This window comes from Mirounga leonina, unplaced genomic scaffold, assembly GCF_011800145.1.
Source record: "Mirounga leonina isolate KUSES-001 unplaced genomic scaffold, KU_Mleo_1.0 Mir_366, whole genome shotgun sequence".
NCBI lineage: Eukaryota > Metazoa > Chordata > Mammalia > Carnivora > Phocidae > Mirounga > Mirounga leonina.
Window position 1 is genome coordinate 22,540,829 of NW_023270709.1, and position 25,466 is coordinate 22,566,294.

General features: G+C 43.1%; 1 protein-coding gene across 2 annotated transcripts in view; it reads left to right on the forward strand.

Moving 5' to 3' along the window:
• CDKAL1 (CDK5 regulatory subunit associated protein 1 like 1) overlaps positions 1 to 24,991 on the forward strand; it is a 661,526-nt gene extending 636,535 nt beyond the window's left edge. For both annotated transcript variants that reach the window (XM_034985765.1, XM_034985766.1), the window contains one exon: positions 24,417 to 24,991. In XM_034985765.1, the coding sequence (XP_034841656.1) occupies positions 24,417 to 24,605 (189 nt within the window). In that variant the 3' untranslated portion in view covers positions 24,606 to 24,991. The remainder of the gene's footprint in view (positions 1 to 24,416) is intronic.
• Positions 24,992 to 25,466: the final 475 nt, after the last annotated feature.

The window sequence follows — 25,466 nt, forward strand, 5'->3', positions numbered from 1 at the left end:
AAAGAACCAAAATTAGTCTGGATGTTTTTAGGGAAGATGGAAGAAAACTGCTACCTATAACCTAATAGGGAACATTTTTGAGTAAGTATCATTTTAAGGATAATCAATTTCAGAAAAAGTTTATGTAATAATTAAACAGTGGAAGGCATCATGGAGTTCAAAGGGAACTTTATATATATATATTTATATTTGTATTTACATAAATATAAATCAAAGAAAGGGGAGATCGTGAACTTTTATATGGAAAGTATCGGGGGTCTTTGTTCTAAGGAGGAAGCAAGGGATACATACATTTTAATAGATGTTCTCGGATAATAATTCTCAAGTGTGGTCTCCAGACTTGCAGCATCAGCAAATCTTAGAACTTGTTAAAAAGGCAAATTCTCCAGCTTCAAACCAGACCTGAATCGGAAACTCTGAGAGCAAGGCCCTGTTTTCTTAATAAGCTGTCTGGGTAATACTGATGCATGCTCAAGTTTGAAAACCACTCTTCTAAGAAAATGATTCACAAGTGGGAAAGAGTGTTTGCTATCTATAAAAGCAGTTTTAATATTGTTATGTAATAATGCCAAATTTCCACACTTCCAACTTCAGAAGATAGTGTGGGACAGCATCCCCTTGAATGGTGGAGACCGTCTCATCTATGTATTAATAAATCTTCAGAAGTGGGTTGTAAAAATGATTGTGGGGACATGCAAAAGTTGCATGCATGTGGGGAGGGGGTATTTAGTGGGAGGGGCCGGAGGCAGAGGAACCGTCAGAAAAAAAAAAATTTAAGATGTTGAAGAGCAGTGATATTTTTGCCATGCTCCCTCATAGAGCCTAAATTTGTAGTAACATATCCTGTTCAATGTGATGATCATTTTATACAGTTGAAGTTTCCTTAGAAAATTGCTATGCCGTCCAGTCATGTCACTGGAAGAAAACCTGCAGGGAAACAGGGCCTACTATCACCTACACCAAATTCCTGACCATTTGATAATGCGAAAAATTACCCAAGAGCCATCATCAAAGACTGGGATCGAGGATTTGTTTTGTTTTAACCCAGTTGTGGAAAATTTGTCCGATAGCAAATTTCAAGCATAATACAAAAGCAGAGAGAATAGCATAATCATCTCACATTCCCATCACCCACCTTGAATATGTGTAACTTCTTTCTTCCACACTGAAAACCCCAGCCCCCGATCACCCGGCGTAAGTGCTCATGTGCTTTATCCTGTAATACGCACGTGACTGTCCAATAATGACCATACCAGCGCCATCACCAACAATGCGATTACTGAGCACAGAGTTTAGTTGTGGTGGTGGTGGTGGTGGTGGTGGTTTTACAGGTTTCTGTTGCTGGGTATTGCCCTTGAGGGACGTCCATGCAGATAGTGGTTGCCAAAATCACTCCTCTCTGCACGGCTCTACCAGCCGATGAATACTCTGCTAGGAGCATCTGTTCCACTTTGTTTTCAGTTTTTTTGGAATTTTAAAAATTTAATTTTGTTTCAAAATTATGTAAAATATTTAACAAAATCAAATCCACGGAAGTATGTTCTGAGAAGTTCACCTTCTGTCTTCTCCACCCTGTTTCTCCTCTTACCTATTTAAGGAATTTGTTTTAGTTTTGGGCTTATTCTTCCAATGGTTTGCTTTAACGATACAAACAAATACATGTACATGTTTTTGTCACTTCCTTCCTAGATAAATTGTAGACACTTTTGCTATTTTTCATTTGACAGTGTATCTTGACAGTTACTGCATAGCAGTATATAAAAATTCAATGAATGCTTTTAATGATTTTTGTTAGGCTTTTAAACAAAATACATGAGAGTCTGTATTGTTCTAGTATCTAAGTTGAATAATATTACAGTGTACGAAACCCAACATCTTTTTGGTCAAAGAAAAGATAGGCGGGATTACCTCAGAGTATTTAGGTAGCCAGAGAAACAGTAGGCCAGTCAGAGGTTAGGAGTGGTCAACCACACAAGCACAACACGGTTTAGAAGCCAACGGTGGCCGTGAGCACCTGCATCCAGAAGAGAGGATGCTTTGGCCATGGGAGCTCAAAAACTCTGAAGACAGGGCGCCTGGGTGGCTCAGTTGGTTAAGCGACTGCCTTCGGCTCAGGTCATGATCCTGGAGTCCCGGGATCGAGTCCCGCATCGGGCTCCCTGCTCAGCAGGGAGTCTGCTTCTCCCTCTGACCCTCCTCCCTCTCATGCTCTCTGTCAAAAAAAAAAAAAAAAAAACTCTGAAGACCGTCCCTATTTGGAAATGAATGCAGCTAGTTACCTTAGCCTGGTGCCATTATACATTTGATTCATTTACTTCCCTTTGTTGAGTCTGTGCTTATGAGTCAACCTTGTGATTATAATTTGCCTTCCTATGCATATCTGCCGACAAGAAGAAAATAGATTTATTCAGCCCTTATAAGTATGCTGTTAATAAATTGGTATTCTGGTTTTATATACTGGTCTCCTTTGTTCTGTCCTTGTGGTCTTTTCTGTAAGTGGAGGACAGTTTCTGAGCTTTCAAGGTTGTGAGCCAAAAGCCCTGGGCCCTGTGAAATTCCCCAAGGTCACAAATGCTACCTCATGTGACCTCTCAAGAGGCAGCAAGGGATTTTTCCTCTCTTAATACCCACTCTGCCATTGGCTGAATATCCCATGCCTATTGCTGTGACTCAAAGCCAGCACTCATGGCATGCTCATAATAGGCCAAGTACTATGCCAAATATCTTACACACATTCACTCCTAACCCTGTGAGGAAGGTACTGTTATTATTCCTCTTTCATAGATAAGGGGTCTGAGCATCAGCAACTCAATAAAGAACCGAAGTCACAAAATTAAGAGATGGGCGAGTCAAGCCAGGATTGATATGCAGCTCTTACCAACTTTCAAGCCTATGTTCTTGTTTTTGAATTGTGGTAGAACATACATGTACATAAATCTTACCATCTTAACCATTTTTAAGTGTCTAGTTCAGAAGCATTATGTACTGTACATTCACCCTGATGAGCAACAAATCTCCATGACTTCTTTCATCTTGTAAAACTGAAACTCCATTCCCATTAAGTAGCTCTCCATCCACCCCTCCCCCTGCCCTTAGCAAGCACCATTCTATTTTCTGTCTCAGTGAATTTGACTACGCTGGGTACCTTATATAGGAGGACTCATACAATATTTGTCTTTTTCTGACTGGCTTATTTCACCCAGCAGAGCGTCCTCAAGGTTCTTCCACATTGTACCATATGTCAGAGTTTGCTTCCTTTTGAAGGCTGAACAGTATTCCATTCTATGTGTCCGCCACATTTTGTTGATCCAGTTATCTGTCAGTGAATAGTGGGGTTGCGTCCACGTTTTGGCTACTGTGGATAATGCTGGGATGAATATGGTTGTACGAACACTTGTTTGCGACCTCGATTTCTCTTCTTTTAAGTATATACCCAGAAGTGGACCTACCATGGCCTATGGGAGTTCTATTTTTAATATTTTTAGGAATCACCAGACTGTTTTCTTCAGCAGCTGCACCATTTTACATTCCCACCAACAATGCAGGCTTCCCATTTCACCACATCTCACCAACACATGATGTTTTCTGGGTTTTTTTGGTAGTGGCCTGTCCTGATGGGTATGAGGTCAGGCTTGGGTTTTTCAGTCCAGGCTCATACCACCTTTCCCTTTGGAGTTGCAAGAGTCTTACTGACAACTTTCTTCTATATACCAGTGCGGTCTTAACGCTGGATGCAGAGAGAGAGAAAATGATGAGAAAATGGACGGTATTAACCATCTTCTCTGTGTTCTGTGGAAAGTGGTATTCGAGTTATCAGCCTGTGTTGGGAAGACAAGAGAATATGAACACTGCCCTGCTTGATCAAGGCAAACTCGTTTTACTCCTGATGTTCTTTTTTCTTTTGTGGCCCGTGTTCTAACAAATCACTTGAATCCTACCATTTCTAAGATCAATAAGAAGTCAGAGCCATTTTGTGCCTGAATCAGAAGAAAATTCTCTCTGATTCCAAACTTAAGTAGTGAGCTTTATTCTGATGATTTTCTCTTTCTGAGTTTATTCCTAGTAGGAAAGGATTGCTTTAAAGAAAGAAGAGGGAGGGGGGCTTTGTGAAAAGAGCTTGAGATTTGGAGTCTCCCGTGTTTGGGTTCAAATTGGAATTACATGCTACTCTGCTCCTGTACAACTTCTTGACTCACAGTTTCTTCATTTGTAAAATGGACACATTTGATCCACAGAGCACTAAATTAGATAATGTGGACAAAATGCCTGGTGTATCACAGGTATATTAATATTTGATAAAGGGATTTAGTAAGTATCATTTTAAAAATCAGTGGTTTCCTGGGTCTTGATTTTTTTTTTACTTCAATTTTTTTTTAAAGATACTTTACTTCCATTGGCTTTCACTCTGCAGTACTGTACAGTCAGTTGAGAAACCTGATGCTGGATTCTGATTACGTGGGTCTGAATCTTTGTTTCACCACTTACAAGGAGTATGACCTTGGGTAAACTACTCTTCCTCTCTCCACCTCCACTCTCTCCTCTGTAAACGTGGATAACAATAGTACCTACTTCACGGGATTACATGGAAATGGCTTAACAGTCAATGAAGGTTGGCCACTCTTCATATTATCATTATTAATTTGTGATACATTCCAAGCAATGAAGCAGAGAAGGTAAAAATTGCCCAACCTTTTATCATTTCAAAAGTTGTCATCGGGGTGTCTGAGTGGCTCAGTCAGCTGAGCGTCTGACTCTTGGTTTGGGCTCAGGTCATGATCTCAGGGTCGCGAGATGGAGCCCTGCATCGGGCTCTGTGCTCAGCATGGAGTCGGCTTGAGACTCTCTCTGCCTTTCCCTCTGTCCCTCCATCCTGTGCACGCTCTCTCAAATAAATCTTAAAGAAAAAAAAAGTTTGTAATCCTCAGCTGTTGACTTCCTACAAAATGGCAGATGAAAACAGACAAACTTGGAAAAGCTCCTCCACATAATGAGAACAACACATTAGCAGAAAGAGACTCCATAGCAATTTAATAGCATTGCCTGTTCTTTCTGACAGACATTTCTCTCTCTTTCTGCGTCTTTCTAAAGGAGAATATTCTAGAATGGAGAGCTGGACCTACCATTCTGTTTCTCAGAAGTGATGGGAAGGCTGCCCCCAGGGTGGCTGGCTGCCGCCTCTTTCTCATCTGCTGAGACTTTGATCCCAATAATGGATTCACTTGAGCAGCTAGATAGCTGAGCACCAACACAGCTGACTGCACAGGGAAAGGAAGCAGAATTTTAAAGGGTGGCATGGTTTGCCTTCATTACCAGACAAAGGGCCAGCAGGATATTCAGGTGTACTGAGTTTTATGTACAAACCATACTATATTTTCGGAGCTCTGACCCTTACAAAAGCACCGTTAAAGTGCTTTCCTCTTCATCTAACATTCATTTCCAAAACCACTGAAGTGAAAGGGTCTATTAGTTCAGGGCCAGATTTGAAAGCACATGAAAACTGCATTCATGAGGTTAAGAAATGGCTTAATAATTAAGTTAAAACAGTTGAAAGTGGATCTAATTTCAAACAGATCAGCTAACCGTGTTAGAAGCAAATGAGGGTGTGTTCCTTCCTATTTTCCTTCTACCTCTAAGATACCGGCTCCAACCCCACGCGGTTTTTCTCGTTTCTTTTTAAACTTTATATAAGATTGACTTCTTCATTGCCTGTATGTTAAAACATAGTACATTTGATATTTAGTGGAAACACACCGTGGAAAACATAGTACATTTGATATTTAGTCCATTTCTTTCATACTGCACCCAATTAGTGTCCTTTGCCCACCCGTTGGGACGTAGTTGGATGTCACCATCTAGATACATAGATTTTATTCTGTACTGCTGAGCTATATATTTTATTGGGCATTACAGCTGAACTCATGTGATTATGTCAGTTCAGGATGCACTTAGTATGTTTGCAGTACCTTTTGGTACCTGCTTGGTTACCATCCAAAGTATCATCTGAGCGACCCACCGCTCAACAATTAGCTTTCTTTTTTTTTTAAAGATTTTATTTATTTATTTGACAGAGAGAGACACAGCGAGAGAGGGAACACAAGCAGGGGGAGTGGGAGAGGGAGAAGCAGGCTCCCCGCCGAGCAGGGAGCCCGACGCAGGGCTCGATCCTAGGACCCGGGACCATGACCTGAGCCCAAGGCAGACGCTGAACGACTGAGTCACCAGGCGCCCCAACAATTAGCTTTCATTCCTCTTTCATCACTACTTGTGCTGCCAGATGATAATTTCCTCCTCCTGAGGCTTGGCGCTGGGGCATGGTGAGGGGAACTGCATGCCTCAAGAAACTAATTGTGCCTTCATAGTAATAATAGCTCCCAGTCAGTGAGCCTCTCCTATGCGCGTGGTGTTGAGGCTTTTTACCTATCTCACCTCGCTGTATTCTTGTAGCCTCGGCCAGGGCAGCTAGAGCACGGGATCTAGAAGACAAGAGCACTGCTGTGCTCGCTCACAAAGAGGCATCAGAGCGGGGACTGGGGCAGGCGCTGCCCCTCCCTCTGGACCCGTTGTCCACACTGCAGGAGGGAGTAGAAAGCACAGCGAGCTGGAGGTCAGAGGCAGGGGCAGACTCCCAGAGCAAGGAAGGAAAAAGACTAGGCCCCCTGCGACTGGATTGTTCACACATGCGTCACGCGCGGGGTGCCTGGCGTCTGGGGGTTTCAACATTTACCGACCATAATGTTACCTAGGCGCTGGCCCAGATATTGAAATAACAGATGTGATCTGGCCTTTAGGAGGTTTCAGTCTGGGTGTTGTTCTGGTAATACTGCTCTTCATCGGGACCCTGGTAGGCCGGGATTGGGTGAGGGAGGGGGTCTTACGTAGGTACATTAGCTGCCCCGTGCAGCATAATGGCTCTCGGGGTGAAAGTTTTATGGGCGATTTTTACCAAGTCTAAAATGAATTCATTAAGAGCAAAAGGTATTCTTCATCATAAGAGCACCAAACAGAAAAAGCTTTCTTAGGAAAACCAAAGTGGTATCTCAGCAACACCCAAACATGAAAGGTTAGGTAGGCCCAATCTCCTATCCCACTGATGGGAGGAGAGAGACTCCAGGGGAGGATTTTCTCCTGTGATGATCTGAACTCATGTGTCCTGAACTACACTTTCATGCTCTCGCTTTGACTACATTACTCTTGCTTCGGATGTCTTTCCCATTTTCCTCCATCGGCAGTGATCCTTGCTAGCATGGCTGTGTGCCTCGTTTGCCTGGGACAGTCTTGCTTTACACCTGTTGTCCTGATGCCATTAATCATGGTGCCCCTCTATTCACTCCCCACCACGTCCTGGTTCGGAAGATGAATTACGCGGCCATTCCATCAATTTCTAAAGCGGACCCAGCACTTTGCTAAGCACTGCTTGGGATGCAGAAGTCTAGGATGTGGTCCTTGCCCTCAGGGAGAAGAAAGTGTAGTTGGGAAGAGAAGATATGTGCGTTTGAAACAAAACATGTAACATAGCAAGTGCTCAATAAGAAATTGGAAGCTAGGAACCTCTGAAGGTTGGAAGCATCAGGGGATGTGTGGGTCAGGGTTCTTTGTAGACAACAGAAAAGCGTTCATCTAATTTAAACAGGAAGGGAGGGATACAGTTTGCAGAACTGTTGGAAGGGCTGGCGAGTAGACTCTGCTAGAGCAACAGAAACAACACCCAGAACCACATAGAAGCTGCTGATAGGAAGTGTTCCCTCTGCCCCGACCCTGCACCTCAACGCAGAGCTCCCAAGCCCCGTCCGCCTCCTCACGAAGCTCACTCCACAATCAGGGCCTCTTGGCATGGCCTCGGAGTGTGGAACCTGGGTCTCAAGCTTGCGCCCAGGGACAAAGGAGGATGGGAGATGGTCCTTGGAATCTGTAGTGGTAAGAATTCTGCGTGTGGAGACCCAGAGGTGTGACAAGGTTGTTGGAACAGTTTCCACTGCAGAGGGTGTCATGGATGTGCTGGGGTTAGAACTGGGCTTGGAGGGTGGAAAGGGCCGAGTCAGGCAAGTGAAGAAGGACATTGTTCTCAGTGTGGAAGGAGCACAAGTCAAGGGACAGAAAGCACAGGAACAGAGCTGGCCTCATGTGGGCATCCATACACAGACGCGGGCCGGTGGGAGGCAGTGGGAAGTGTCGGCTGTGAAGGGGGAGACCGCTGGGTCCTGAAGGCAAATTGCACGAGACAGAAGTTAGGCTTTGCTGCATGATCGCATGAACTCTGAAAGCCCGGGCTTCACCTAACAAAGTTCTATTTCCTGCACACACTGCAGCATATCTAGTACCTTGTGGTGGGCAGTTTGGAATCAGGGTGGTCTGTTCCACACAGTCCCTCAGGGACCCAGGCTGACGGCAAGCAGAGAATTGCTGGAGAGCCAGGCTCTTCCCTCCCTCAGCCCTGAAGCGGCAGATGACGTTTCTGTTCGCAGCCATTGACCAGAATATTCACGTGGCCCCACCTACTTCAAGAGTTTGGGAAATACATACTTATGAATAAGTAAGGAGAAGATGTGGGTAAATGATAGAAGCGTCTGCTGTGGCCCGTTGGAAAGTCTTTGAACATGAACATAACCATGACAACCACCTGTGGGAAGAAAAACTCAGGAGCACTGGGCCACCCTGTCTGTCCTGCTCACCAGCCCCCAGGCCCAGCACAGCACCTGGCTTGTAGTTGGCGCTCGGGACATATTTGTTGAATGAACTTGGCTCTCAGTGACATGCAGGGCAGAATGGATAGTTTCTCAACCAGAGGCAGAGAAGTTAAGGATAAATCTATTACTTCGACTTGGGATACTAGTATATTCTTCCACGGGCTAAGAAAGAAAAATCATAGTCGAGCTACACAACCTGTTCTTGGAAGTCATTTGACGTCTCGATAAGCAGATTGCAAAAGCCCCATTTTGAATTGATAATAATCTTGCAAATTTAAATTCTTTTCATGGAACCTGTAAGGATGAGTACTTTAGACCTGGGATGCTTCTAACCGTAAATTTGCGTTTTCTTCCCTTTTCCTTTCTAATGATGAATCTGACAGCCTGTTTCTCCCGTCGTACTCACAGTACTGACTTTGAGATGTGCCTCAAATAATAGAACTATGGATATTTCTGTTTTCTAACGTAGTTTGCAGCGTTTTAAACTTAAAGGGTTTTGGAGAAACAAATTTTCTCCTGCCCTCTGTCTCCCCAGTGCAGTTCTATAAAATTACTGGGAAACATAAATATTCAAGCCATATGTCAAGTCAACAGTTATCTGTTAGGAAGTCAACCTATAAAAATGGGATGCATTGCCCTTCAGATTTGCCACCACTTGAGAGAGAAAGCTAAAGGACCACAAAAGCAAAGAACCATTGCAGATGTCCTTTATCAAGATTAGCATTTTCCTTCCAGAAGCTCCTGGCTCCCAGGGCTTCTCTCTCGCAGACATCCATTCTGAAAGATAGAGTATCTCTTCAGCACATGAGCTTTGGAGTCATACTGTGTGGATTTGGACTTTTGGCTCTCTTCCTTATTAACTGTATGATCCTTGGCTGATCACTTACCCTCTCTAGGTATGTTTCCTCTCTTATAAATTGGGAGTAATAGAATCTATCTGACAGGGTGATTTTGACGAATGAGGTACTGCATGGGAAGCACTCAGAGCATTACCTGGCACGTAGGAAGTGATCGATGAATATGTGGTGTGAAATTGGGGGCATGGTGATAGTGAAGATTTATCTGGGCCCAGTTAATCAAGATGCTAATGATATTGTGTCCATGGGCCATGGGTGATGTTTTACCCGAATCACATATATACCATGAGAAGAGGACTTGGTCATTGGTTTTTTCAGGTACATATATCACCAGCAAGAATATTTGTAAAGTCCAGTTGCCTAAAATAAATATTCATGATCGTGATTTAAGTTCCCCTTTTTCACTGACTTTGTGTGGCTATTTCTTTTCTCTGATCCCCTCAGATGAGGTCAGTTCCTCTGAACAGTCACAGAACATCTATGGTAGAGGATAGTGTTATTTGCTACAGATTTTTTTCTTTTAGATATTCTTGTAGGAGGTAATTTCCTCTTCCGTGTTGTACTATATTATCTGAAAATAAACACAATCTGCCTAATTGGTCTCCCTGTTTCTACCTTCTATATAAATCAGATCGTGTCTCCCTTATGTTTAAAACCATCAAGGATTCCATATGACCCAGCATATGTACCCAAAAACTGAAAGCAGACACTTAAGCCAACACTTGTACACTAGTATTCATAGCAGCATATTCACAACAATCAAAAAGGGGAAAGAACCCAAGTGTCAACTGGCAAATGAATGGATACACAAAATGTGATATATACATCCAATGGAATTTGACTCATCCATAAGAAGAAATGAATTTTTGACACAAACTGCCATATGAATGAACCTTGAAAACATTATGCTAAGTGAAATAAGTCAGGCACAAAAGGAGAAATATCATATGATTCCACTTATATGAAAGATCTAGAATAGGCAAATTTTATAGAAGCAGAAAGTAGAGGCTATCTGGGGCTAGAGGTAGAGATGGGGAGTTATTTCTTATTGGTTACAGAGTCTCTGGAGTGGTGAAAAAGTTTTAGAAATAGTGGTGATGGTTGTACAACATGACTAATATAATTAGTGCCAGTGAATTGTGCGCTTGAGAATGATTAAAATAGTGAATTTTATGTTATATATATCTTACCATAATAAAAAAACCATTTTAAATGTTCAGTTTCCTCATGCTCACAGTGGAAACAAAAGTCCCAGCCTATAAGGCCTAGTGTCTTGGCCCTGCCATTGCCCCTCTGATGTCATCATTGACCTTTCTAGCCCTTGAATGTGCCGGACCAGCCACACTGGTCTCCGTGCTGCTCCTTGAATGTGAACACACCAGCCATTCTCCCTCAGGAGGGCCTTTCCACCTGCCAGTCCCTCTGCTTGGAACCTGCTTCTCTTAGATGCCTATGTGACACATCTGTCATCTCCTTCATTCAAGTATCTGCTGAAATTCTGCCTCATCAGCGAGTCCTTCCTGAGTAGCTCTCTGTAAAACAGCCACCCCCACCACAACCTAGAACCCCCCATCCTTCCTCCATTTTCCTCCATGGAAAATCTCCCTGTCAGATACACCACATATTTATGTGTTTCTTCGTCTCTAGTTACTAAAATGGAAACTCCATCCATAAGTGCTGGGATATTTTGCTTCATTCCTTTCTTTGTCTTTAATGTCTAGAACAGGGCCTGGCACGGCAGAGCACGTGCTTAGGAAATGTCTATTGAGTGAGTGAATGAATGAATGTATTTGTGTTAAAGATAGAGAAAGACAGATAGATAGATAGATAGATAGATAGATAGATAGATAGATAGATAGATAATCCCTTATTAAAAGGATTGCAGGACCAAATATCTGGTCATCTTATATACCAGTTAACTGTTACCACTATAAATGCCTCATGATACAATCACAAAACTTAGAGCAGTCCAGCTAATCTCAACTGCCGGATGGTTTTACCTTTTGACAACGCGGTGTCTGTGAACTGGTGTCTCATTGTGTTTTTAACTTGTATCTCTCTAATTACAAATGAGGTTGACATATGTGTATACATTTCTTGGATTTCTTTGATATACTTATTTCGATTTCCTCTTTGATAAAGAGTCTGTGTAAGTCTGTTGCCCATTTCCTTCTGTTGAGTTGATACCTTTTTGATTTTTAGGATTTCTTTATATTATAAAAGCCTACAGTCTGCTGTGTGTGAAGCACGTGTCTCCTCTCCATTCGTGGCTTGTCTTTTAACCTCTCATTGGCGCCTTAGAATTTCATGTATTTTTGTGATTTAAGAATGGTTTCCCTGCCTTATGGGTTAGAAAGGTTTTCTGCCCACATGACCTAAAATTTTTCCAGTTCTGCCTTTCCCAGGTAAATAATCAGTCTACCTGGAATTAATTTTTAAGGATGGTGGGTAGGAGTCAAATTTCATTGTTTTACATGTGTATAATGAATTGTTCCAGAAAATTTTATTGAAAGTCCCATCTTTCCTAGCAGTGCAAAATGCCTCTGTTATAAAAATCACATCTCAATATATATATGAATCAGTTTCCAGCCCTCTACCTGGCATCTTTTTATATTAGTTGTCTATTTAGCAGCTTGAAACAGAAAAACATTCATTATCTCAGAGCATCTGTGGGTCAGAAATCTGGGCAAGCGCAGCTAGGATGCCTCTGGCCCCATGCCTGTTGGGAGGCTGCAGTCGGGGCGTTGAGCAAGAGTGTAGTCTTACCTGAAAGGTCAACTGGGGGAAGAGCTGCCTCTAAGTTCACTTATGTGGGGATGGTGGGATTCCGTTTCCCATGGGTTGTGAGAGTGAGGTCTTGGTCCTTCGTGGCCGTTGGGCAGAGGTCTCCTTCAGTCTCTTCTCATGTAGGCTTTAGCGTAGGACACCTCACAACAAGGCAGCTGGCTTTCCTCAGAGCAACAAGCAGAGAGAGTGAGAAACAGGGAAGCCATGGGTTTTTTTTGTGTGTGTGACCTAATTTCAGAAGTGGCATCCCATCATTTATGTTGAGTGTTATTAATTAGAAGCAAGGCCGATCAGCTCATAGTCAGGGGAAGAGGGAAGTTGTTACAGCGGGATGTGAATACCGGAAGGCGAAGATCACTGGGAGCCATCTTGGAGGTTGCCCGCCACACTTTTATGGTGATATAAACAATTAAATCTCCCTGTATTAATCTTCTCTGTTATTTTCAATGACATTTGGTAGGGTTGTTTATTTTTTACTTTTTAAGAACTATCCATATTCAAAATAGAAATAGAAAGGGGAAATGAGCATGCCTTGGGATGGAGTTTTAGAAGAACACATAATGGAATTTTGGAAGTGAGGGGAAAATTCAGATGTGAACTTGGTTCAAATGGCCGATTTTAATGTAATCATGGTGAGTGCATTCCATGTAATCTTTCTTAACTGGTTTATCGGAATTTTTCCTAGCTGAATAACTATCACAGTGATCTGTAGGAGACATTTTACATGTTAGCTCATCCTTTATGAGATTCTTTGGACAGAACAAAGCACCTGCCATCTCCTTTATTCATTTTATACAGTTCGTGGAGCTCAATGATGCTAGAACCATATTCCCAGTGTCATTGAAAATGATGCTTAGAACAGGATGGGAGGGTTGCATTGTAACAGTGGTTAGCATCACGCATGGCTTCTTTTTCATTTAAAACACAAACATCTGCCAACACACTCTCATGGTTACCTAGTGGGAAGAAATCCTTGGGCGTAATTATTTTGAGTTGAAGTGCTTGCTTAAAGATTAACTTTCGTACACCTGATTGTTCCGTTCGTGGACATCCTAGTTCACAGCTTCCTGTATACACTCCATGGAATGAGGGTGGTTTCAGTTGGAGCTTAAGAGATTATCGAAAAGACTTCATCATCAGGAAAGCATCTGGACCCAATTCACCTTAATTTTCTTCAGCTTTGCCACAGTGGTGGGGCCACATTAGCTTGTACAGATGTGTACTTCCAGCCAATGTTTCGGGTTAGAAGAGTTCAGATTTCTGCCGTCATCATGAACATGGTGATTACTGACTTCATAGTTCTCAGGGAGCCTTTGGTTCCTTCTTTATTTCCAGTCCTGTGTGTGTGTGTGTGTATGTGTGTATACTTGTGTATACATCCGTGGCTGAAAGAGAGACCTACATACACATTCTAGAATAATTTCCAAATTTTGACATAGTAAATAAATAGCTTGGGTTTTAAGGGCAGCTAGTAAAATTTAAATCACAATGAATAAGAAGTAAAAATAAATGCATCTCCAGCTAAGATGCCAGACCTCTGATAACATACCTTTCGGAAAAGCTCACAACCCCTTGGTTTTTGTAGAACTAAAGAGGTTATGTATAAACAAATGACAACACCCCACTGTGGGCAAAGATTTTTATGCTGTGTTATTAATTCTAGACCCCCTTCTTCTACCCTGCACTCCACGCACTTATTTGGTGAATGTAGCAAGCCAGGATCTAGGCCAGTGTCAGGCATTTGAATGGACACGTGGTGCTAAGTTAAAGAAAGATTAGGAACTTTCAGGAAGACGACAGAATTCAGGTAGAAGCCCACAACTGGAGGGTTGAGGAGGCCTTATGAAGACTGGACCGCCACCGTTGTTCATTCCTGATTATCAGGGACTGAGACAACAGTTTCCATTAGAGATACTTACGTTAAGAGGTGCTTCCTTAAGTGTATATTTTGGGAATTAAAATGCAATCATGATAGAGATAACTTTCAGATATGAAGATGATTTTGTATTTAAAGCAAACTCTACAAAGTCAGGAGATTTTGAAGGTCTTTTCTGATAGCATACTGCACTGCATAATGTATATTTTAACATAATTTCCTTGCACTGATCACATATTTGGTGTTGATAGATTTTCTGCATAGGCCATATATGCAGGCTCGGTTAAAAAAAACAAACAAGAAGGTGATGCTGAACTCTAACTTGAGTTATGAGCTATCAGACATTTTTTTCTTCATCCCTAGTAGCTTTCCCTTCAAGCTCTAACAATGCCTTTGAGCCATGAGAAAAATTTACACATAATATTTTGAATCCATTAAAAGAAGTTCAGAGCTTAAGAGTTGTTTTTGTATCTCTTGAGTCGGATGAATTACGACCTCACAGAAAATAATAATTAGGTGATGTGTCGACGCCGAGCTTTGATTTTTGGTATGATTATCTCTTTCTTTCATTTGGCTCAGTTGAAGTCAGAGGGTTGGGCTTCCTGAAAGAGGGGTCACCCAGACCACGTCCTGAAAGAGGGGGTCACCCAGACCATGCAGAGGCACATCAGAGCTCTTCCTTTGGTAAATGTCAAGGCAGAATTACTCAGAATATAATCTGAAATGCATTTGATCATACGGCAGATAGTTTAATAATTTATTTTTGGCCTTATTAGCAAAGCCTTGTATTACTCTGCTGTCACCAAAACAAGATATAAAACAAGATCATAGTGATTTTGTGTGTGCGGGTATGTTCTGGCTTGAAATTATTTTTCTTTGCGATTTTAATGGCCTGATAGCAATTACACATTTGAGGTGAGAGGATGTGGGGGAAATTACATGCAAATAATGCCGAATTTAGAATTGCCCGTGCCCAAAAGTGATACAGAAGTGCTGACAGAACTGTGCCCTCATCACGTAACTCTGTGACAGAGGTTTTATCATGTGAATATTCTCCCCAAATAAATGAAAAGGTGTAGCTGATTCCAGGTTTAATTTGTGGAGTTCGTTACATGCCAGTGTACCTACAAAGCTGATGGACGGCGCATAGAACATTCTTCGCAGAGTCCTCAAGAACTAGAAACTACTAAGATCTTTGGTTCAGAGAGAATCGGGCATTCCTAATTATATGAAATTAAGATGTTCCCAGTTTGAGGAATTGTCTGAAAGAGTAGTGGAGAAAGGTAGCACGGCACCCTCCATCCCTGTCTGTCCCTGTAGCTGGTAAGGCCCCAGAGCGCGGGGACAGGGTGTCTGTCAATCCGAGGAAGGCAGCTTGCAACACCTGCAGGTGTCGGAGACAGAAGAACTCATTTAGACGCTGCACGGCGAGATGGGAAGACAGGTGGCGACTCTCTTCCAGGGATATCTTTTATTTGAGCAGAACCAGCCCAACTGTTCCTCATTAAAACACATTTTGCAACATGTTCTAATGTGAGCAGATCAAGTGTGTGTGTGTGTGTGTGTGTTCAGAGAAAACGCAGCCGTGTGCCATCTCTGGGTCCCATTTACAAAGTCTCAGCATGGTTCAGAACTGCAAGCCAGGTGGGGTGCAGTGCCCCCTCAGGACCTGACCTGGCTTTCCTGGAATGGCCTTTCTGTAGAGAAACGCAAAACACCACCATTGCGTCCGTGAGATGCAGTGGCAAGTAAAGTGGATAAAGTCGGCTTAGAAGGAATCTCAATCCTGATAGTCATTTGATATGCCGTGCCTTGGTTTTTCTCATTTCTCTGTATGGCGTTAGAAATGTACCTCTGATGTGTTATCACCAAGGCTGAACTTAGTATGACTGAAGCCAAGCCTCTCATCGGCTTCACCATGGATACCTGCTCCCCGTCAATTGGGCAAGTTGGAATTAAGTCATGTTAACAGCTTCCCTGGGAATTTGGAGGGAATGAAAGAATGCATATAGAGTACTCAGAATCGTGCCAGGCGTATGGTGACCAGTGCATAAATGCTTCTTATCTACTTAGTGTTTTTATATAGAGGCTGTCATCCACATGTCCTCCTGGATCCTTAGGCTTCTGGTTCTATGGCCATATCCCATAATGCAAATTATAAATATTTGGGGGGAGAAGCACTGCACGAGAGGCCTGTGAACGGCATGACTTTCCATTGGAAGGCCAAACCCAACCAAGAAAAGGATAAGATGTTTGCACCTGTACAAAAATATAAATATAGAAGGCAAAGGAACACACAGAAGTACAAATACCCCTGCAGATAACGTTCTATTCATTGACCACCTCCTTCAGGTCCTTATCTCTTCCAGCTGAAAAAGCCATGAGTAGGACAGACATGGTGGCTCAGCAGGTCTGTGTGAGCGGAGGCTGAGCCCTGGGAACCCCGTCTTCCTCCACCAGGAGGCTTCATGGCCAGCCAGCGGTACAGTCACCGGGAGGTGCCCTGTACCCCTTTTCCCTGTGACGTGGAGAACATCAGGCTTCTGTTGGAGTGCATTCTCTCCTATAGCTGGTTCAGCTCTGCCTGAACTGAGCACACCTTCTGGTGCGACAGTGAGAACACGGGGAAGTCACATATGCCAGGAGAGGTAAGCACAATAATGTGCTCTCTCTCTCTCTCTCTCTCTCTCTCTCTCACACACACACACACACACATACACACAGGATAACCCACGTCCTGATCCCAGGAACCTGTGAATGTGCTTGCCTTACAAGGCCAAAGGGAACTTCAGGTATGTGATTCAATTAAAGGTTGAGATAGAGAAATTGTCCTGGGTTTATTCCCAGGGGCCCAGCGTAAATCACAAGGATCCTCATTGAGAAGTCTGTATTACTGGCTTTGAACCTGGAGAGAAAAGGCCACAAGCCAACGGATACAGGCAGCCTCTAGAAGCTAGAAAAAGAGCAAGGAGACCAATTCTCCTCTAGAACTGGCAGAAAGAATGCAGCTTTGCCGACACCTTGATTTTAGAATTTTCGACCTCCAGAATTGCAAGCGAATGAATTTGTATTAAAACCTGAGGTTACGGTAATTTATTAAAGTAGCAATAGAAAACTAATGTACCATGCTACTTCTCTGCTGGCAAGTTTTTCCCTGTTGGTACTATTATATTTTTATACCATGTTGTATTGATGATGTTCGACCCTCTGTTCCCTCTACCCCACAATCTAATAAGAAATCCAAGAATAGGTAAATGGCAATTTATATGGAAAGACTATCTGCACTGTATAAAATGTGCATCTGTAGTACTAAGGAGCAGGTCGAAAGGCAAATATCCTTTCAGCCAGCACTGCCCACCCGCCTCGGTGCTGGGCCCTGGGCATGCACTGGCAAGGCTCCTCTCGAGGGGTGCTCATAGGATCTTGCAGGAGTAGACAGGTCATTTACTACCACCGACAAGGGCCATGATGAAGGCCGGCCAGCTGGATGCCCAGCCCCATGGAGGGGAAGCACCTCACTCCTCTGGGGCTGTGCGCTGGTTGAGAGAGTTTTTCCTACAGGAGGTCCCGTCTGACTGAGCCCTGGGAAAACAATCTCAAGAGGAAGCAGGGAGCAGACAGAGAGTGGAGGAGGGGAGCTGGCTGGTTCAGGCTGGGCACAGAACCTAAAACTTTTGTGGAATCGAGAGTGACCTGTTTCCTTTCCTTTTTAGTTTCCTTGAAAAAAAATGTTATAACAAAACTAAATATCGAAGGAAAAATCAGATATAAAAATGAGCTGTTTCCTTTCCTGTTTCCTTTCCTTTTTAGTTTCCTTGAAAAAAAATGTTATAACAAAACTAAATATCGAAGGAAAAATCAGATATAAAAATGAGCCTCTGGCACATGTGACCAGTGAACCCCTCTTCATAAATTTGGGTCCAAGTTTCCCTTCACATATGGGATGGTTTTAGTTAAGAGCCGTTCCAGAAGGCTCACTCCACAGAGAGAGGCATAGCTTCTCCATCGTGGGTTAGCGCTTGCGAGGGTAGTACCCAGGACAGGACATCTTCATCTCAGTGCTGGTGCTAAGTGCTGTGGGGAGCTCTGGGCTTCCCCACGTTCCAGGTCACACTCCTGAGATGTAATATAATAGCCCTTCGTGTAGACCTTCTGCATTCCAGGCACCCCAGCCGAGCACTGAGCATATTACTTCAAACCCTCTCGACATCGTCTACAGTACATATTGATATCTCTGCTTCATAGAAGAGGTAACTAGGCTCTGGGGCTTTGAACCACTTGCCCAAGGTCACACAGCTGCCAGATGTCTGACCCTGGATTCAGTTTCTGCCCTGCCAGAATTTGAAACCCATGCTCATTCATTATATATCGTGTGTCCCCTGATGACGCGGAAGGGACAAAAATAGCCTAAATCAGTTAATCATATTTGAGAAGCAAATAAAATAGCGACTTTATGATTTTACAAAAAGAATATCTGAGACAGTTTGCCAGTTCCATTAGAACCTCAAAACACCAGGGAATGTGTTAATATTGAGTTTTACATGCTCAAAAAACTTAATATGCACATCTCACTCGATCCTCCTAACAGCCCTATGATATGAAAATACTAGCAGTATCTCCATTTCTTAGGTGATTTTGTGTAGAAACAGAGAAGATAAATCATCTGCCCCCAAATCCTAAGATGGAGGTGGGACTAGAGGGCAGAACCAGGGCACTTCATGCCCCCAGCACTGGTCCCACGTGACCTCGGTGCCCTGCATGTGTTTGGGTGTAGTCAGGCTCCTCTTTCTTCTTCCCAGCCATGCATGGGTAGCTGCTCAAGAAAGACATAATTCAAGATGGACTGTTGTTACCATCTAGCCAGACTGCGTTCTTTTTTCTGAAGTCTTCATTTATCTCCACCTGATTGAAATCCGATCCGTAGACTTCCTGAACATCAAAGTGGTTTTTGTTTGGTTTTGTTTTCAGTGTAGGTACTTGGTTCTACTTTACCAGATTTATTACTTTAATAGGATTTGATAAGCTGTACTTTCAAAAATTAGTAAGGTGCTTTAAGAATTAGCAAGAATGTTTAGAAATTAATTAAGGAAACAGATTTACAAAGCGGGGGGATAGCCCATGTGAATCAAAGTGAACACTTTCTCAGTGTTGTCCTTAATTTACTATAACTGGATAAATGCAGGGATCTTTTTGATTGAACAGAGGTCCTATCCTGCCTCGTTTCAAATTTCTGTTTTGAAAAAGGCATTTCTCAGTGGAGTTGGATTTCTTAAAAAGTGTAAGTTTGAGAGTTGGTGTTTACTTAGTCTTAGCAAGCAATAACATTTCTCAAAGTGGGTGTGTTACCATTTGAGAGATGGAAGTGTATCTTGAATTTCAAGAATTAATAATCTTTGGTAATAATGTTTAAGAAGTTTAGGGAAGGTTTGAGCCTTCTGTTTACTTCCCAGAACTATTGGCCATACTAAGTTTTTCTCTAAGTCAGTTACATACATTGTTCTCCGTGTGTGTGTGTGTGTGTGTGTGTGTGTCGGCATGCACATGTAAACTTTTACCTTAGCATTGGTGATTTATCATCACCTCCCCTAAAAGCACTTTTTGTTTAAATTGGGTCATAGAAGTGCTACATTCTTTCCTATTCATTCTTTCCTATTCGCTTCTAACTATATAGAGCTCTGCCATAGTTGTATGTTTAGATGTTGGAGTGTCTTGGACTTTAGGAGAAAGTCCTTCTGTTTCCTATATTTTTTTAAAAGATTTTATTTATTTATCTGACAGAGAGACAGAGTGCACAAACAGGGAAAGTAGCAGGCAGAGGGAGAAGCAGGCTCCCGGCTGAGCAGGGAGCCCAATGCGGAACTCGATCCCAGGACCCCAGGGCTCATGACCTGAGCTGAAGGCAGACGCTTAACCAACTGAGCCACCCAGGCGCCCCTCCTATATTTTTAAGTTACTTTAACTTCAGTATCACAGTGGTGGTGACAATTGAAATGTACAAAGCTAGCTTCCTACTGATTACTGTCAGCTGAGAAGTCTTTTTCTCAATCTTATATTTAAAAATATGTCATCAAACTCTTTTAATCACGATCTTGGATCGGTAAAAGGTGAAGATAAAAAAGAAGCCCAGTACGGTAGAGACAGGCTACCTTTTCCCTCTCGTGCTGTGTTGTTTGTCAAGTGCCTACCTTGATCTTAGGGAAAGCAGCAGGCCAGGTGGGTGCGGCTGCCTGAGCACGCTCCTGCTGTCCATGAGATTCTGTGATGCAGACTTGGCACACTGGGAATGGGGGGGTCCGTTACGGGCAGACGCATTAGGTGTTTGCCGGGAGCAGGTGGGGGGCAGGGGCGTGGAAGGGAATAAAGTAATACCCAAGGAAGAACACAACTACGGGTAATCCACAATGGTAATTCAATAAGTAACTTTCATATTTGGAGCAAAATTTTATGGCAAATGAGTTAGAAGAAGGAGAAGAAATTTTGTGGAATAGTCATCAAAAGTCAAGGGTTTTTTCAGGCCAAGAGCACAAACACATTAGCTGCACTGCAGCTTTGTGAAGCAGAAGGTATTATAAACTCAACCAGATGCTTAATGCTTGAAGACGTGGCCTAGTCCTGCCCAGGTCAGCCTGACCCCTGGCCTGGCACCAGTGATCACCAAGTGACAGCTTGGAATGGCAGGTGTAGAACCAGGGCCCAGCATTTGGGATGATGGGTGGAACAGAGGTGGATTCTCCCTGAAGCTGGGAGAGATTGTGTTTCACCGGCTCACTCTTGGAGGGGCCCCTTCCAAGGCCCTGTACTTAAGTTTGTATTTGCATTTCTCCTAAAAAGAAAGCTCCAGCCCCCATGCTGTCTGGATCTACTCCTCGGTGAGGGTGTCTGTGAACTTCCTAAAGTCATACATGGAAGCATGAGTAGCGCTGTGTGCCTATGGGCACAGTCACCTCCACATTTTTCTGGGGAACAATCTGTAGTCTTCACTGGCTTCTCAAAGCCTTGCATGACTCAAAAATGTCAAACTCGGGCCAAGGAGACATCAATCAGCCTCTTAGTTATGGTCTCGTAAACCCAAATTTAAGAAGTGATGCTTTAATCTCTAGAGGCAGCAACTTAGGATTCGTGTAGATTCATACTCTGAATCCATCACAGGGTGCGTGGGTCACAAGGGATATGGAGAGGCACGTTTTTGATTGTTTGCACCTCCTCTGGAACACACACCCCCATTCACTCACTTATTCACATCTGAACACTTGCGGGTATCCACTCTACCCCTGCAGACGCGCAGGTCCAAGAACCCGGAGGGGAAGTAGCCTCACTGCACTTGAAGAACTCACATCACTTATGTCACTGTAGTGAAGGACTTCGTTCTCTCTCCGGGCTGCCCGGTCCAGATGAGTGCTGTCCTTGAGATATGGAGACTGCTTTAGGCAAACTAAAAGTTTGTCAACATATTCTTAGCTCCAAAATATCACATGGAAAGCCAGTCTCACAAGAGAATGGTCTCCGGGGGCGGGGGCAGCTTTGGGTGCACCTCTGAGCTCTGGTCATGCCCCCCCCCGCTGCAGGGAGGAAAGCTCATCTGTTCCACTGCATGCCCCCTTGTCAAGGGACGGACACCAGCAGGGTGTCGGTCCAAACACCCGTGAGTGCAGAAGTGAATCATGATTCGACTGCCATTGGGTTGGGAGATTTATCCTTGAGGTTAGCAGTTTTTCTTTTCTTTTCTTTTTTTTTAACTTTGCCATTAGTCTCCTAGAGTCAAAGCAAGAATTCTTGCACATCTATCACATGGAAGCATTAGCTGGTGGAAACTGGATTCTAAAAGTTATTTTCATTTCCCCATTCCTATTCTTCATACCTCTTGTTACTCACTCATCTGAACTCAAATCCTGTAGGTTCTCCATCAAAAGTCCGTTGTCCCTCCTTCCCCAGCCTTCTGCCATCATCCTAACATAGGTGCTCATCACCTCCTGCCTCAACTCGCCACTGGATCACCTACTCCCATTCTCTTCCCTCCCGTCAGCCTACCCTGCACATTCCTGCCACGGTTTCCTTCTGGAGAGTACGGTTTCCGTGTGTCTACCATGTATGGTGAGCTGCAACTCCCACTTTCCACACAGAGGACACAGGTGTCAACAAGAGATTCTTAGGGAGCTTGGAAGGGAAGAAAAAGCAAAATAAAATGGTGTTGAAATATTTTGTGCTGCTGTGGATTTCTTGTTCTTCCACAGACATGCCTGATGTTTTCCTGCCTCTGGGTTACCCCCTTGGCCCCCCACATTGTTCCTCCCATCTGTGTTCCCCTGCCCACCCCATCTCCATCTCTCAAAGTGGTGTTTCAGGTCCCAGCAGGGGAGGCACCAACTCTAAAGCCTGTACATAAGATGGAGATCTTCTATAACAGAATTAAAGTTATACTTTGAAAGGCTAGAACCGTCTAGAGAGCAGCCAGGTTCTCCCTCCCCACTAGTGATCATAGCTAGACAGCATACCAGAGGGAGCTGAATTGGGGGAGGGGGGCTGTCTTTCTGGCCACCCAGACCCTTCAGCTTCCTCTTCAAGTTTGGGGCAGCCGGGAATCTCCACCTGGAGGGATATGTTTGTGGAATGAAATGACATCCATAAAAACTATGTCATTCTTTCTTTCTTTTTTTTTTTTTTTGCTGAGTAGATGTGGTTGCATCCCTAAAAGGTACATTTTTGATATGATTCCACTCTACGTAAACATTATGCTTTGTGAATTCTGCCTTAATTCTCCATAAACTAACTCTCTCTCCTCCCCTCTCATATGTTTTGTGCATAATCTGGAAAATCATGAACTTGGCCTGACACTTCAAAGAAAGGAAATGTGATTTATCCATACCTAACTTGGCGCCACGTGGCCCATGGTGGGTGTTTGAATGTGTCTGTGCTGAAGGAATAACTAAGTGATCGCTTCTTCTTACATCAGACTAAAAAGCTTCTACACAGCAAAGAAAACCATCAACAAAACAAAAAGGCAGTCTACTTGAATGGAGAAAATATTTACAAATCCTATATCTGATATCTGATAAGTAATATCCAAAATATATAAGGAACTACTGTAACTCACTAGCAAAAAAACAATCTGATTAAAAAATGGGCAGAGGATCTGAGTAGATATTTTTCCAAAGAAGACATACAGATGGCCAACAGGTACATGAAAGATGCTCAACATCACTCATCATCAGGAAAGTGCAAATCAAAACCGCAGTGAGCTATCACCTCCCACCTGTCAGAATGGCTATTTTCAAAAAGACAAGAAATAACAAGTGTTGGCAGAGATGTGGAGAAATGGGCACTGTTGTGAGAGAATGTAACTTGGTGCAGCCACTGTGGAAAACAGTATGGAGGTGCCTCAGTAAGTTAAAAACAGAAATACCATATGATCCAGCAGTTCCTCTTCTGTGTATTTATCTGAAGAAAACAAAAACACTCACCCCTGTGTTCATTGTAGCATGATTTACAGTAACCAAAATATGGAAACAGCCTAAGTGTCCAGTGTCTTTATCCAAAGAAGATGTGGGATATATATCCTGTGTGTGTGTGTGTGTGTGTATGTATATGTGAATATTACTCAGCCATAAAAAAGAGGGAAATCCTACCATTTGCAACAACGTGGATGGACCTTTAGAGAATTATGCTAAGTGAATTAAGTCCGAGAAGGACAAATGCCATATGGGCTCAATTATATGTGAAGTCTAAAAAAAAAAAAAAAATTGAGCTCATAGATCCAGAGAACAGATCGGTGGTTGCCAGAGGTGGAGGTCGGGGGGTGGGCAAGATGGGTGAAAGGGGTCAAAAGTGGAAACTTCCAGTTACAGCACGAGTAAGCCCAGGGGGTGTCATGCACAGCACGGTGACTGGGATTAACAACACTGTGTTGCATATTTGAAAAGTTGCCAAGAGGGGAGATCCTAAAAATTCTCATCACAAGAAAAAACAAAAACAAAAACTGCATGCATGGCAGTGGATGTTAAGTAGACTTATTGTGGTGGTCATTTTGGAGTACATAAAACATGGACTCGTTATGCTGCACACCTGAACTAATAACAATGTTATTTGTCACTTACATCTCAATAAAGAAAAAAAAGACAGCTTCTTCTAGGGACTCATTACCTGACAGATAGTCACAGTAGGGCTGTTTTGTATCTTAAAATCATTTTTTTCCCCTCTATGTTTCCGTCTTCATAGGACTTCAGAAATAGGCTTGGGAATCACCTGAGCATGGTGCCCCACACCTGTGCGGTTCGGCGGGACCCCACGAGCTCCAGAATGGCACTCCGCTTGCAAAGACTCCATCAAGACTGCACCCTGAGGGCGTCTGTGGGCCTGGCTCTGTTTGCTCTCCTTCTGGCTTTTTTGGTCAAAGTCTATAATTAAAGCACAACTAAAGGAAGCATTTGTGAAGAAGACTAAATTTCTCATTAAAATCTGCAACGAGCAGAAAAGCAACCACATCAGTCCTCCAAGAGCCGGAGTCGGTACTGGTCTCGCTGCCCCCGCATCAGCCATGCTTTTTAATGGAGGCTTACCGTGTCTCCCATTGAGTTGGGCCATCGGTTATTTGACCTAACACCTACTGACTGTTGCCATAGCATATCTTTTGAATTAAGCTCCTTTCGGTTAATTTGCAGCAGGAAATGCAAGTGGTTGCATTTTCTTTAAACCTCCAGTCTTCAAGTCAGAACTTAATTGTACAGTGGATCCGGTCATCTTTTCCTGATGTGGGAAGAATTTTGAGTCTTCAATAAACATCTAAAAATGTATCTTTCTCTTTATGCTTTGTTTAGAGTAAAATGCCACAAACATCTTATTTTTCACAGCAGATGTGTTGCTGGAAAGTTTATTATGGAAACCTGTGTTTGGAACAAGACTTCTCTTGGAATGCACAAGGCAGAGTCGCCAAGTAAAGGACTCTCGGTGACATTTCTGAGAAGTGTGAGGAATCAACCACTTCTTCGGCACCCACAGACTTTCAAAAACTGGATTTGTCTAAAACCAGCTGTGCCCCTTCTCTGACAGTTTTGACCCATGACATCAAATGTTTATTTCTACCTGACATCATTGGCCTTTACTAAGTACAATGGCTTATTTCACAGTAGAAGGACTCAATGTACTAAGCGATCCTATGAACATCAGAATTTAGATGTTATTTGGATCGTATAGGCCCAGGGAAATCAGATGCCCTCTGGTCACCATAGGACATTTCATCTTTAAACCCACACCCGTGTTCAGCTCCTC